Source organism: Nelumbo lutea, chromosome 1 (genome assembly GCF_056320005.1).
Source record: "Nelumbo lutea isolate HS-2025 chromosome 1, American lotus-T2T, whole genome shotgun sequence".
Lineage (NCBI taxonomy): Eukaryota > Viridiplantae > Streptophyta > Magnoliopsida > Proteales > Nelumbonaceae > Nelumbo > Nelumbo lutea.
Window position 1 is genome coordinate 208,888,968 of NC_142684.1, and position 15,333 is coordinate 208,904,300.

Sequence of the window (15,333 nt, forward strand, 5' to 3'; positions counted from 1 at the left end):
GGGCCCTTTTCTGCCTCATCATCACTGACATTGAGGGTTGGAATCTCTAAAGGTAATTCCCCAAACAAATTGTTCTGATAGACATAGAGATGTCTGAGGGTTGGAATCTTCCAAATGCTTATTGGAATCTCTCCAGTCAATTTGTTTGTAAACAACACAAGTTCCTCTAATTTACTCAAAGATCCCAACTCACTTGGAATTTTGCCTTCGAGTTGGTTTTTCTGCAAGAGTAATTCCTTCAAGGAACTACAGGTCCCAATCTCTGGTGGAATTACCCTTGACAAAGAGTTCTCATTGAGGTAAAGTAGCACCAATTTAGTTAGTAATCCAAAGGAAGAGGGGATCTGACCTGTTAATTTATTACCCAGAGCTGCCAAGAATCTTAAGCCACTGCAATTGCCCAAGCCTGATGGTATTTCTCCATCAAATTGATTGTAAGTCGAGACCAACTCTTGCAAATTTCTGCAACTACCTGAACCCCCCAACTTTATCTTGCCTTCAAGTCTGTTCGAACTGACATCCAAGTAAGCAAGGAACTGAAGATTGTTCAGGCTCTTAGGCAAAACTCCAACTAACTGGTTCTCAATAAGATAGAGTTCCTCCAATTTAGTACAATTCCCAATAGATTCTGGTATCATCCCTGATAATTGATTACTATAGAGCCACAGAGATGAGAAGGTTTACTGAGATGTTAATGGTAGTGACTCACAACTGAACCGGCAGATGATGCAGTAAACTGCTTGTGTGAAATGAAATCATATTATTTTATGTTGATTTTTAAGTATGGAAAACATTTAATTTGGACTGGATTGGGTCCAATCTGGTCCATTTTCATTTCAATTGTACTGGACTGGATCCGATTTGTATGGGATTTGAACCAGATTTGGTCCAGTCCATTTGTAAATGGACCAATGTTGGACTGGACCGAATTGGACCAAATCTAGTCCAATTGACAGCCTCAACCATGGGTCTTGACCTGACGTTTGGATGGGATTGTGGCGAGTTCTGGTGGACCCTGACCCATAAACGGTTGTTGAGACCCAGACCCAAGATTCAGCCTTTAATATAGTCATGTAATCCATCCGGAAGGAAACCCTCGAGTCCTGGTCCTGGACTAACCAGACCTATATGGGCTATATTATGAGTAATACGTGCATCACTTTCAGTCTTTCACATTATTCACCTACAGAAAAGGCTACGTTTTCCATTTAACACTAAGCAACATGAGCAATAGAGAACAAAGAAATATAAGGCCCATTACCGAATATTGGTCTGTGCTATCGATGGGTGGATCACTACTCTCAACTGAAACCTGCATTCTCACTTGTCAGCCTGGATTGTGCTTGGCATCATTTTTGTAAAGAAAGAATTTGTAGAAAAAATAAAATAAAATAAAATAACCAAATTTGGTTTTCTTTTATTATTCTATAATCACTATCCTTGTTATTGAGATCGTCCAGTGAGGATGACAAAAATATAAAGGCGCACGCCTAGCAATATAAACAATAACTCTCTTGGATGAGTACAAAATATGCTGCCCTCAGAAACCCTAATATAAACTATACTACTGCAACCTGCAGAAAGGAATACACGAAAATCATCAAATCAATGTAGATAATAGGATATCCAAAATCAACATTTCTATGCAATTGCAAGTACGAAGAAAGCTTCATATGTTGAAGTATGCTTGCTAAAGCTTCATATTGTCCAATCTGATAATGCGCACTTACAAAGACCATATATTAATTACCTAGAACAATAAAAGTATATATGGAACATGCAAAAAAAAGGGGCTTTCAGTAACTTAGGGCCTGTGAGGGCTTAGCATAATACATAGCTGCTGGAAGGAGAGCCGTGTAAATGGCTGTATAATGACTGAATTTGGCTCTCTGGATTTCTTAAAACATTGCTTATTGGCTTTCTGGGTGAGTCCTACCATCCAAAGCCAAAACCCACAGCATGAAAACCCTCCAAACGGGCACTATATGACAATATTAAAGTGTTGCAGGTATAGCAAAACTGCTGTATTAAAAGAAAGGGAGTTAAATACTAATATGGTTTTTAGTCAACATTTCAAGGTTCAAGAAAACATATGGCCTGTAATCTTGGCTGTTAAACATGGGGAGGAATGCAAAATCCAGTTTTCCTGTCAGAAATCCATAATATCATACAAATAATGCCCTAGAAAGCATAAAGTAAATAATAATTATTACTCTTCAAGTTGTTGAAAGATATTTTACCTCTGTCCAAACTACGTTCGCCATTGAAATTGTAATTCAGACATTTTAATTAGCCTGCAGACAGGTAGCACAAATATGTCAACTAAGATTTGTGAACTGTACATGATTGTCACATTAATAACACACTGGCTGAGTCAAATTTAGCACAAATATGTCAAATAAGTCATGTTCATTTTAGCAGTGCACTGAGTCAGCATCCTCTGCAGGATCCTCTTCTGTTGGAAACCACAAGCTATCTTCATATGGATACTCATTTTGAGGTAATTTAGTACTTATATATTGAGTACTTTCCTTTCCTCCACAAGTAACAAATCTATTAAAGCAACATGACAAAAGTGTGTTACCTTTTCATCAATTGGGGAAAAAATGTCCTTGACTGCCCCAAAAACCTCTTCTCTAGGCTTTCCGGCATCAATCTGCACAATGAGGTAATGGGTAAGCTGTAATCTGCTTCTGGAAATCCTCTGGACTATGAAGTATCAAGGAGGAAACATGAGCAAGAGATTACCTTTCGAACCTTCCCCATTGACTCATAATACTCAACCACAGGGAGACTGGATTCTACAAAAACCTTGAACCGCTTTCGGATTGTGTCAATGTTGTCATCTTCCCTTCCCTTCATTTACCCCATTGGAATAATGTTAAATAAAACAATACTTCAAATGCTTAAAACAAATAGAGGGTGTCATGATTAAAAAAATTCTTTAGAAGGGCTGCTTGTTCCAACCTGGTTCCTATTTAAAAGACGTCTCTCCATCTCCTCTTCTGCACAATCAAAAAATAGTACAAATTCTGGAATAATTTTTGTCTGCAAAATAATTTAGGATTAGTCACAAAAAACAGAACACGGAGGTATCCCAAACACATTATTTTTTAAGAATATCAATTAGGAGAATTTCCATCTGGAAACTCCAAGCTAACGTAAGTAAGATGAGTTACTGAAACAGTGAACTTACGACATTCTCAAATGCAGCACGGTTCTCTTCATTACGTGGAAATCCATCAATGAGGAATTTATCATTATTGCTTTCCTGCATTGCTCGCTGGAGAAGCTTAACTGTAACCTCTGAAGGGACAATCTTTCCCTCCTTTATCATGTTTTGTATCATTGTACTGTCACGGAGAAAACAACATGCAGACACCAAAACTTTCTAAGTGTCAGTTGACACATGGAAAGAAATAGAAAAGCAGCAATCAGGTTAAAACGTTGATTAAAATGAAATAAAATGCCTTCTGCAATTCAAGAAATGGTGGAACACTGAGTGAGGAACATCAATTAATGTGATGTACGTAGAAATCTAAGTAGGTGATCTTAGCCATCTAATGACATTCTTTTGGATTGCCAGATGCCAGGTGGAGGGCAACTGTATATGTTCAGAAAGAATATGCTATAAATCAGATTGTTTGCACCTCCACTGAGGTTAATTGCTTGACTAGGAAACCTCCTGTGTGGGTCAAAAAGGATGGGTCTAAACTCACAGTGCCAGTTGCAATGGGGGATAGGTTTGGATATTGGGTGGGAAAAACATTCTTGCCTAATAATTGCAATCTTACCCATTTTCAGAACCAGATTTAATTTCAGCTCGAAGAAGATCACCAGCACTGAGATGGGTGTACCCAAAGTATTCAACTATATTGGCACACTGAGTGCCCTTTCCACTGCCTGGACCACCTGTTCAGTTATTTAACCACAACCACATAATGGCTCAGAAATCTCCAATAACTTAAGTGAAATTGGTTAATATAAGCAAGACAAGGCAGACCAGAACAAACAAGTTGTCAATATGAAGAAAAGTAATGTAAATTTGGAAGTTAAAACAGAAGACCCAAAACAAAACAAGGGCAAGGTCAAAATTCTACATTTTAAGGGTAACAATTGGGACTGCAAAATTATTTCTTCATTTCCCCATCAAATCTGGGAACATGATATTATTTCAGTACCATCCATCTGGTATAACTCCACAACAACTTCTCACAAGATCTAAGGTTTCCTGCTCAAATTATATCTCAGGCTTTGTTTATAGCCTGTTTGACAGTAGGTCATGATGCCACTGGTATAGCTTGTGAACTAAATTGCATTACCAACTTGAAGTGTTAACTCTAATTACATATACTGTTGACAGTGCTAACTTCAAGTGGGTATTCAGACTACTATGAAACTATTAAGAATAGATAATTACAGTGTAAATTTGTAATTAGTCCTGCACTGAGGAGACTAATCCGTAACTATATATATATATATACTAGGGAGGGTCTTGACAAGAAAAAATAGAAAAAAAAATGATGAAATCCCCCTTCCTTTCCCCTCCTCTTATAGAGGCATACACCTCTTATGTTCTGAAAAACACCTCATGCCTCCAAGTAGGAGAATGCCTTGCATCACACCTCCATGTTTTATAAAATTGGTTTGGACAAAAGATTGAAAACTGTATATCTAAATGGTTCACTATGTCTAGTAATTAAACATGAATGCTGACTTAAGACCATTGAGCTTACCCAAAACAAAAACAACTTTGACCTTCTTCTCATCTAACAAGATTCCATTAGCTTCCTGCATCCAAAAGTACCTTTATCAAATGGCAGGATCAAGATGCAGTCCTTTGGAGTGGAATATATCAGATACTCAAAGTGAATTTTATAATTGGACATGCATGCAGAAAGTATGTACAAGTATTTCATTTAAATAGATTTAGTATCTCCTAGACTTATTTTGGATATTATTTGGCAGCCTTCAGCCACAACACATCGGCTTATTCATCAAGGAAGCATTTGGTCCAAGGAGCTCTAACCGAGAGTTCATTGATTATTGAAAAACTATATCCTTAAGTACAAAGTATAGAATACAGAACAGAGAGTAAGAGAATTAAGCTGCTACTATCTTGTCCAGCACTGGTGCTACTGCATGGACCAGGACTAGATTGGCAGTCATTCTTAAACTATTACAATTTCTCACAGGAAATGTTTCATAAAGAAAGACACATCATTCTCAGAATGGAAACACCGTTCTGAGAATGTTTCATAAGGCAGTTCTTGTCAATACTGATTAGTCATGCATTAAACGTGGATCATTGCATTAAATTATTAAGATGGAAGAGCTACTATTTACCAGTCAAAAAGAGTTTATGAAAGTGTGTGGTGTTAAAGAAATCCTTAGTTTGATTTCTGGTTAGAAAAAAATGAGTAGGCTTTTAATATAAAACGATACCTTGTCGACAGCAACCTCAGTTCCCATGAGTACCAACTATATATTGAATGTAAAACCTGCATATCATAGAAGAGATAGTTAACATTTATGGGATAATCCTAAAGATAATAATTCCCACAGGATATGTTCTCTAGTGCAGATTCTTGTAACGAATTTGTAAGAAGATTAGTACAACCATCTCACAGCCAAAGTGTACCTCATGCATATATAAAGCATGTTTTCTTCAGTGTTGCATGTACTCTCCCAAATGGATGATTTGTTGTGTCAGTCACGTGTCTGAGTTTAACACTCCATTGATTCTTGAGGATGGCTCTACATAATATTTCCTTTTAATCTCCTAAATTATATGACAACAGCTAATCTACAAGATGAATCCATTTTTTTTTGGTATCAAACATTACTTGGTAACAAAGGTGACATTTTTTTTTGTAGGTATATAATGCTAGAATTCAAAAAATATAAATTGTCTTGATGCAAGTCCATGTCTTCACATCTTGCCGAGTCAAACTCTTGAGCACACATCAGATTCCAACTCTAGTGTCCATGTTGATGTCCATGCAATATTCTCCCCTTCCCTAGGTCTCCAGTGATCTATCTGACCATAGTTTTCAAGGTGCCAAGGTAAAGATAGGCGATAGGGGGCCACCTTCTCACCTAGTCGATGGAATTATTTTACATAGAAACCATGCATCCTAGGGTAGTTCTCTAGGTTCCATAGCAACCAGCAACCATCTTCTATTGATAATAATCTATAAACTTCGTAAAAAAATATAAGTTCCATATTAAAACATATAAAACCAACATATTTTTGAGAAGAGAAAGGGAAAAGAAAAAGAAGAAAAATTGTTGAATGAACAGAATTTTAAGCTCTTCTTTGCTTATTGATTCAGGTTTTGAAGTCTTTGAAGGTTCAAGACAGCATAAACCAACATGTGTTGATTGAACCCTAACAAATAAGAAAATAATAAAAGGAAACTAGAATATAAACCCACAAAATGAATATTTTAGTTTAATAATATCTATTTTATTATTATAATATCAAAAACAAAGAATATAAAAGTTTTTCACTATGACATGTACATAATAGGTAGGCTATGCGTATATAAAGCATGTTTCCTTCCCCTATCCGACTTTTCTCTTCTTAGGTCTCCGGTTTTTTATTTATTTCTTTATTTGTAGCTCGGTATTTCTTCAATTTGATGGTCATCCTATTTCCTTTGGTTCAATATATTAAAGTATAAGTTGCTCTAAATATGGAGGTCAACTAACAGCTAGAATTTACAAAACCAAAAAAATAATCCACCGCGGTCACTTCTATGCGTTGACACGGTACCATGATCAAACGGAGCCCATGACACTGGTAATCAGATCCTTAATTTACCAACTGAGTTACAGGATTATATTTGGCCAATCTACCTAGACACAGGATTAGATTGGGAACTCAGCTAAATGTTTTTCTTGTATATCTTTAGTTGTTTATAGATTACATTTGTAACTTTTGAATTTTTTTGAGGCTTACGGCCTACATCTCGCCTTTCCAGGACCAACGGCCTGGTCAGCTGGCCTCCACCTTAAGCCTTTTAGAACACCTTGATACAGAAGAGAAATAAATAGATCTCAAATATATCCAATGAAACAAAAGAACTACTCGATCTGAAGTATTAATCCTTCAATCAAACCAGATCTAACGAGATCAATCAAAAAACCGATCAACAAGGAGAAACATTCATATCCATTGCAAAGATCCACATACAACCAGCAGAAATATAAAAATGCAAACTTGAATTGGAATTCAAAACACTCCAGATCAGCTCCAAAGACGAAATTTAACAGATAAAGGTTCTAACACAAAGAAAAAGAGTAACATCAAATCGAACGCAATGGAGATCGAGCTGAGCAGCACACCTGATGTAAAGACTGTGAGAGACGAAGCTTTAATAGCAAATCGAATAGAGAAATACGAGTGAAGGTCTCGGGTTTGGCAGTTGCAGAGAAAACGGGAGGGAATAGAAGAAAAGGGAGTTCAGGTACCAGAACTTCAGCCCCGCACAAATCGAATCCGAAACGCGTCTTGTAAACGGTAGAAAAAGTGAAAATGGAGGCCCGCCATTAAGCGCGTCGAAGGCGAGTGACGCGAGTTCGAATCCTCTATAGTCTAGTAGTAGTTTTTGGCCAATCACGGAACACCACGTCAGCTCTCCACAGCAAGGGAGCAGGGGTGGGTATTTATTCGGTACAAGCACATTATTTGCATATGGACACGTGGCCAACATGCAGAAACTTTATACTTCTGCACAACCAATTTGCATGGTTCTTGATCCGCTCGATAATGGTCCGGGTTCCATGGGTTTGGGTTGGACCTTTCGTCCAAATTTAGAGTGGTCCTAACTCCTACGGTCCTACCTACAACCAAACTCCGAATTAAGGTCTATAGTGATTCTAACCAGCGGTCTTGCCGTTAATGCCCTCGTTCTTCTGGAACTTCAGTCTCATCCCTTGCTCATTGTTCAAACTATACCACCGTTACTTGCACGTCCGCCGTTTCCGGCCTCAGTTTTCATCTCTCCGTTATAACAGATCCGACGTCGACGATCCTCAACTGCTTTTACAATGGCTTGGCGAAGGGAAACTGCAAAAGGCTCGAGCCTTGCTCGACAGAATGCCTCAAAGAGGCAGCCGTAGTGGGGTCGTTCACTGGACGTCTGTGCTCACAAAGTATGCCAGGGATGGCTTTGTCGACGAAGCTCGTGCTCTTTTCGAGCTCATGCCAGAAAGGAACCTCGTCACATATAATGCAATGCTCTCTGCTTATGTGCAATCGGGAAGGATTGGGGATGCTTCTCGGTTCTTTGATGGGATGCCTGAAAGGAACGTGGTGTCTTGGACTTCTATGCTATGTGGGTTCACAAATGCTGGGAGAATTAGAGAAGCGAAAAGATTTTTTGACGCGATGCCGGAAAAGAATGTTATCTCATGGAATTCGATGATGGATGGTTTGATTAGAAATGGTGACTTGGTTGAAGCTCAACGGTTGTTTGATATAATGCCGGAGAGGAATCAGGTTTCTTGGAATACGATAATTAAAGGCTATAGTGAAAATTGTAGAATGGAAGAAGCGAGAATTTTATTTGAAAAATTGCTGGAACCCAATGTGGTTACTTGGACTAGCTTGATTGCTGGTTATTGTCGCACTGGTGATGTGGATGAAGGATATTGCATGTTTCAGAGAATGCCCGAGAGGAATATTGTCTCTTGGACGGCCATGATTGGTGGGTTTGCATGGAATGGTTTCTATAAGGAGGCATTATTGCTTTTCCTTGAGATGAGAAGCACCACCGACATCAAACCAAATGAAGAGACATTCATTTCACTAGTCTATGCAAGTGCTGGTATAGGTTTTCCTCCTCTTGGAAAACAGTTACATGCACAATTGATAGTTAACGGGTTAGACTGGGATGACTATGATGGAAGGTTATCAAAGAGTCTAGTTCATATGTACTCTGAATTTGGCCTCATGGATCATGCGGAATATATTTTCACCAAGAACTCAAATGACTGTTTTGTTCAGTCTTGTAATTCTGTGATTAATGGGTACATTCGTATTGGACAGTTGGAGAAAGCCCAACATTTGTTTAACACAATACCTATCAGAGATGGGATATCATGGACTTCAATAATCACTGGATACTTCAATGTCGGTCGTGTTACAGAGGCTTGTTGTCTTTTCAATGAAATGCCTGAGAGAGATGTCGTTGCATGGACAGTTATGATATCAGGGCATGTCCAAAATGAGCTCTTTGCAGAGGCTATCCACATCTTTTCAGAAATGCGTTCTGAGGGGGTTACACCTCTAGATTCCACATATTCCACCCTTCTTGGAGCTGCAGGTGCAATGGCTTATCTTGATCAGGGGAAGCAGTTTCATTGCATACTGATGAAAACACGATCTATACTTGACATAATTCTTGAGAATGCTCTGGTTTCCATGTATGCAAAATGTGGGGACATAAGTACTGCTCAGTATATATTCTCTGGCATGACTTACCGAGATACCATTTCTTGGAATTCTATGATTGTTGGGTTTTCACATCATGGGCTAGCTAACAAGGCTCTAAAACTTTTTGAAGCAATGCAAGACTCAGAGACCAATCCAAATTCTATTACGTTCTTGGGTGTTCTATCAGCATGCAGCCATGCTGGCATGGTTGACCGAGGATGGGATCTGTTCAATTCTATGTTTACAGAGCATGCAATTCAGCCAGGGGTAGAACATTATGTATGCATGATTGATCTATTGGGTCGAGCGGGTAAAATTCAGGAAGCAGAAGAATTTGTTTTGAAGCTTCCTTTCAAGCCTGGTATTGCCATTTGGGGTGCATTTCTTGGTGCTTGTGGGCTTGGCAGGAAGAATATAGAAATTGCAAGACATGCAGCTCAGCGGCTCCTTGAGATTGATCCATTGAATGCCCCAGCCCATGTCTTGCTCTGCAACATATATGCAGCAACTGGTCGCCGTGATGAAGAGGGAATGCTTAGAAAGGAAATGGGATTGAAGAGGGTGAAGAAGGTTCCTGGGTGCAGCTGGATTCTGTTGAAGGGGAAAGTTCATCTTTTCTTGTCTGGAGACACATCACATTCACAAGCTGGTGAAATAGTTTCACTCTTGTCTCATCTGGCAGTTGGAGAATCAAGTTCTATGACTAATTCTCCAATGTTTAGCCAGGAAACCTCATGAATGCAAATTATCCATTGTTCAAGGATTAAGAGCAGAATCTTATTAAAAATTTGGGAAAATTCCCTTAGTACCCTCTACTTTGGGCCTAGTGCCACTTTGGTCTCTAAACTTTAAAACACGACAATTTAATACCCAAACTTTCAAATCGTGCCAATCCAGTACCTGCCACTAATCAGCCCGTTAACCAACCGTTAAGTGATGTTTGAAAAGACATAAATGCCCTTCAAGCTTCATCTAATTCTCTTTATCGACCATCCAAATGTTGACAAAAAATGAACAGTTCCAAATACTTGCCTCTTCTATTCAAGAAATTGGGGTCAAGTCTCAGTGGGCATTCTAATGACCCCTACTTTCTTGAAAAGAAGAGGCAATGATTTGGAACTGTTCATTTTTTGCCAACATTTGGATGGTTGATGAAGAAAATAAGATGAAACTTGGGCATTTGTGTTTTTTCAAATGTCACTTAATTGTTAGTTAATAGGCTAATTACTGGCAGGTATTGGACTGGTACGGTTTGAAAGTTTGGGTACTAAATTGTCGTGTTGTAAAGTTCGGCGACCAAAGTGGCACTAGGCCCAAAGTAGAGGGTACTTATCGGGAATTTTCCCTAAAAATTGTTTGTTGCTTTAATCCTGAGATGAATTTATCCACTGGACCATTTGCACCCCTACTTGTTTGCACTTTTGTACATCTGATAGTGTAAATGAATTTATCTGCAAACAGAGCCTTGGGATCAAATAGAAATCCAAATGACATTACCATAAAAAACGGCATTTCAGATGGCTGGTTGATGGCCAAGGAGCAACAAAATTACATAACTAAGACAATGGACCTTTGAGATTCCTGCGTAAAGCATGCAAAGACCTCTAGCCATTTCCTTTGTGGGAAAGAATCCAAAATTGAGATGCAACCAAGTCACCTGTAAATGTATGGAGTGGTGAGTAGCACAGCCACTTCAATTTGGGTTGCTGGCCCAAATTGGGTAGTCGATTGTGTGAATAGCATGGTAAGACAACTATGGGATGCCTATGCAAGTGTGGCAGGGGAGGGGTGTCTTCTAGCTATCTACATCATATGCAATTCCCAAACCAGTTGCGTGATTTCCATGCTGGACTGCTGGGATACAATGTGTTCTTTGACGATGGGGCAGTAAGAGCTGAAGGTGATGTTGCGCCTGAGGTCAAACTTGAACTATTCAGCTTGAGCCCAATCCACACTAAAATTTGATACACTCAGGTTGGGCTTGGGCTCGGGTTGGTTAATTATCCCATACTAAAAATTGATATACATATGTGTATATGTATGCATATATGTAAAATTGCAGGTTGGATAAGTTCGGGTTTGGATTGGAGCCACTCAAGTTGCACCCCTAATTGGTGGTTGATCCAGCAGTAGTGGAGGCTTGGGGTTTACTTGATAGGAATGCAATGTCCATTTGGGGAGATTGTCAAGTGGTTATTGACTTTAATAAGCCAGAAGGAGCGGTTCGTTCATTTACATTCGAAGAATTCGCATCGGCTACCCACAGAGCGCACCTCACATGCCCCATTCCCAACCCTGCATTGAGAGCATCTCCCCATGATAAATACAGGAAATATCCGCTATTTGCAGTGTCCTACGCGGTTGAAGGTTCTAGTTCATTTGATGGCCAAACAGGCTATAATATAATGAATGGTGAATTTTCTGTTTGGAAGGAGAACTAGTATATCTCATATTATTATTAATGAAATTTCTCAACAGAAAAGTTCACTGTAAATGAAAAGCGATGAAATAATGATCGTCGTGACTCTTCTCAGGTTGGACTATAATAAAATTAATTGTTCAGTTTTTTAATCCACCGATATATTATTATTATAATCCATCAAAGGCTATCTCCCCTTTGAATCAGACAATCAACAAAATTTCAAATTATCAATGATTCATAACTCTCAAATGTATCCCAATAGTTCGTGCTTCAAATAAAGTATTAAAAGATGCTTATAAATTATAATAATTATGAATTCAATTATGATACCGAAAGAAATTGAAAACCGGTATAAAAAAAAAATAATAACTAATCAGGTGGTATTTATCAAAATTCAAAGGGAGGTATTAATTGATCAAAGCCGTTCTGGTAACATGTCTTTTTAACAGCATATTATTTATTTTTTATTTTAGGTCGAGTAGGAAAGACAAACCATCATAAAACAATGTGACAATGCAACTTTTGGACTGTAAGCTTGTAATTGAAACGAATTCTTCATTTCCAACTAATTGATCCATAAAAAGAATAAAAGGTAACAAAATAAGAAGGGAAAATTTATGATGTGGAAAAGATAAGGTATAGAAAGAGTTTTGACTAATCAAAACCCACTCATGAATTTTGATAAATAGCACCTGTTTCGTTACTAAGTTTATGATTCCAGTTGATTGGTCAGATGTTTTCTCTACGTTTTTCTACTAAGGAGGGGAAGGGAAGGATGACGAATAACCACAAAAGTGGCGGGAAACGAGCGTATAACTATTTTAATAAACATCTCAGCAGCAAGAGGGATTGAATAAACAGGAATTAGAAGTCACGGTGTCAATGACATCCCCTCTCAGCAAAAGATTTCTCTTCATACATTGACGAGAAGATCTGAGATGGATAGACACGGAGGGAGAGGGGGGAAAGGAGAGAAAAATGTTTGCCTCAATAGGAGAGTTTTTTTTTTTTTTTCTTGACCAGGTGATATTTTGTTAGGGAATATGTTTTTTTTTTTTTTTCTGTTGGAAGGAAAAATGTTTGCTGCACCTTAAGGTCAGAACAAATATGTAGAATGCAAAACCTTGTATTTTATATTATTTTATATGTATTTGCAATGTACATATTTGCATTTGTACTCCTTCCAAACTGAGCAATAGTGCTTATGCTCCCCAACAAGAAAAAAAAACATAACTAATCAAAGGGAAAATTACAAAACTCTCCCCCAGATTTATTGGGGGTGCTCACTAAGCGAATCATGGGCATATTTTTAAAACTGAACCGATCCCTTCCATTTTTACATTGTCCTGAACCAAACCATAACTGTTTGATTGGTTTGGTTTTTTTATTATTTTTTACTTTGGTTCAGTTCTAAGAATTTTATGATTCTAACAATCATTTTTTAGTTCGAGTGTATGAAAAGGATTTGACTATGATATCCGAAAGATATGATATCTGAAATTTTTTTTACCAATTAACTGGTATCATTGACGTGGTAGCCAATCAGGTGTTATTTATCAAAATTCATGGGTGGTTTTGATCGGTCAAAACTCTTTTGATACCATGTCTTTCCCGCATCATAGATTTTCCCATTGAAAAATGTTCAGAATTAGTTATGCTCTTTTGCTTAAAACTCATTATAGTAATTTATACTTTAGAGATAAAAAAGAGTAGTTTCGAAAAAAATCATTTTTCGCCTAAAATTCATTCTTTAAATATTATTTGGAACAAAATTTTAACCAAACATAGCCTACACATCTGGGCCTTGATCTAGATTTTTTGTCCTCCAAACCTCAAAAGTTTTCTCTCAGGCTTGGGGTATTGGCATCAGATTGTGTTTTGCACATTTCTGACATGCAATGCTATTTTCTTTGTTTTTTCACTTAATCTTTTCTGGTCCATGTGTTAGGGTTAGGTAAGATAGGGAATCTAATGGTGAAACCTAAAGACCCCTTAAATCACTATAAACAGTTGTTTCGATGGGTCTAGAAACTGGTTAATATCTTATAATACACATTGATACATTGTGATATTTGAACCCTGCATGGATGGAAGCCATACATGGGACCATAGTTTTCAAGGCACCAAGGTGAGGCTAGGCAACAAGGGCGCCTAGTTGCCTAGGCGTCATCTAGGAGATGGATTTTTTAAATAAAAACTACATATCCTAGGGTAGTTCCCTAGGTTCCATGACCATCTTTCTTTAATAAATATCCATAATTTTTATAAGAAAAGTATAAACTTCATGTTTAAGTCTAGAAAATCAACATATTTATGAGAAGAAAATGAAGAAAGAAAAGAAAATTAAAAAAATATAGGGGCTGAACCCTTAAGAAAGGTGGAAGAAGAAGAAGAAAAAATGTGTTGATTAGACAAAATTTTAAGTTCTTCCCTAACCTTATTTATTGGTTTAGATTTTGAAGTCTTTGGGGGTTAAATCCAGCAGTTAGCAATGTTTATGCTGATTAAACCCTAACAAATAAAAGATAATAAAAAGAAATTAGTTTATAAACACAAAAAATGAGTATTTTGTTTAATAATGTCTATTTTATAATTATAATCTCAAAAGAATAACAATATAAAAGTATTTTATTATATAGTATACAAAACTGCTTGGCGATTAGGCGAGGCAGGCCTCCAAGGGCACCTTGTCGCCTAGGCATCGCCTTGACTACTATGCATGGGACTTCTTTTACTTTAAAACAACAAAAACTTTGAGTCGTCTTATCCAAAAGAAAAAAAAACAAAATCTTCACATCTGTTTGGAAGAAGTAAAAATGCAAATATGTAGAGTGCAAAACCTTATACTTTGTATGCATTTGTATTGTACATATTTGCATTTGTACTCTTTACAAACAGAGCCTAGAAAAGAGTACAAATACAAGCATGTAGAGTGCAAAATCTTTTATTTTGTATGTATTTGTACTCTTTGCAAATTGGGCTTAAGGCTGTGTTTGGTTGTAATGCTGCAAAACTATGACGGTGCAAATGATTTGAGTGTAAATTCTAACCTATTTTTGTTTCAAATTTTAGTTTATTTTGTTTGATTACAGTACAAATGAAGTAAATTAAGGCATGGAGCAAATAAAGTAAAACCCAAAATAAAAATAAATGAGAATTTGCATTTTTTTCATTTACACTCCCATGCATTTGTACTAGTGCAAAACCAACCACATGCTTAGTTTGGAAAAAGTACAAATACAAATATGTACAATGTGAATACATACAAAATAATACACCTTCCAAACTGAATGTAAGGCTGTGTTTGGTTGAAAAACAAATAAATTTGCACCGATGCAAAACCATGGCAGCGGAAATGATTTGAGTGTAAATTCTGACCTATTTTTATTTCAAATTTAACTTATTTTGTTTGACATAGTACAAATAAAGTAAATTAAGAGATGAAGCAGAATAAAGTAAAATCCAAAAC

The 15,333-nt window shown here is 37.3% G+C and overlaps 2 protein-coding genes across 4 annotated transcripts; one reads left to right on the forward strand and one right to left on the reverse strand.

Annotated features, from left to right (window-relative positions):
- Positions 1–1,387: 1,387 nt before the first annotated feature.
- On the reverse strand, positions 1,388–7,771 carry LOC148880698 (UMP-CMP kinase 3-like). 3 transcript variants are annotated; one of them, XM_088962673.1, is made up of 10 exons: positions 7,351–7,771; positions 5,446–5,501; positions 4,737–4,791; positions 3,795–3,912; positions 3,197–3,353; positions 2,968–3,048; positions 2,749–2,856; positions 2,585–2,656; positions 2,241–2,294; positions 1,388–1,574 (listed from the first exon to the last, which is right to left on the reverse strand). In XM_088962673.1, exons 2-9 carry the CDS (start codon positions 5,470–5,472, stop codon positions 2,286–2,288), a joined length of 627 nt encoding a protein of 208 aa, XP_088818799.1. In that variant the 5' UTR covers positions 5,473–5,501; positions 7,351–7,771; the 3' UTR covers positions 1,388–1,574; positions 2,241–2,285. The 3 variants fall into 3 exon arrangements, with proteins under 3 accessions (XP_088818799.1, XP_088818800.1, XP_088818801.1); XM_088962674.1 differs by having other exon boundaries at positions 7,293–7,355; XM_088962675.1 differs by lacking the exon at positions 7,351–7,771 and adding an exon at positions 5,642–6,173.
- Positions 7,772–7,906: 135 nt separating this feature from the next.
- On the forward strand, positions 7,907–10,209 carry LOC148880699 (pentatricopeptide (PPR) repeat-containing protein). Its single transcript, XM_088962672.1, has one exon. It carries the CDS (start codon positions 7,907–7,909, stop codon positions 10,178–10,180), a length of 2,274 nt encoding a protein of 757 aa, XP_088818798.1. The 3' UTR covers positions 10,181–10,209.
- Positions 10,210–15,333: the final 5,124 nt, after the last annotated feature.

What these genes read in the sequence shown, in the direction of transcription:
- LOC148880698 (XM_088962673.1), bottom strand. Translation starts at nt 5,472, where the DNA reads ATGGGAACTGAGGTTGCTGTCGACAAG. An exon ending in CAAAGTTGTTTTTGTTTTGG is followed by an intron (nt 3,913 to 4,736) that starts GTAAGCTCAATG and finishes ATAACTGAACAG; the next exon opens with GTGGTCCAGGCAGTGGAAAG. An exon ending in CAATGGGGAAGGTTCGAAAG is followed by an intron (nt 2,657 to 2,748) that starts GTAATCTCTTGC and finishes CTCATTGTGCAG; the next exon opens with ATTGATGCCGGAAAGCCTAG.
- LOC148880699 (XM_088962672.1), top strand. Translation starts at nt 7,907, where the DNA reads ATGCCCTCGTTCTTCTGGAACTTCAGTCTCATCCCTTGCTCATTGTTC.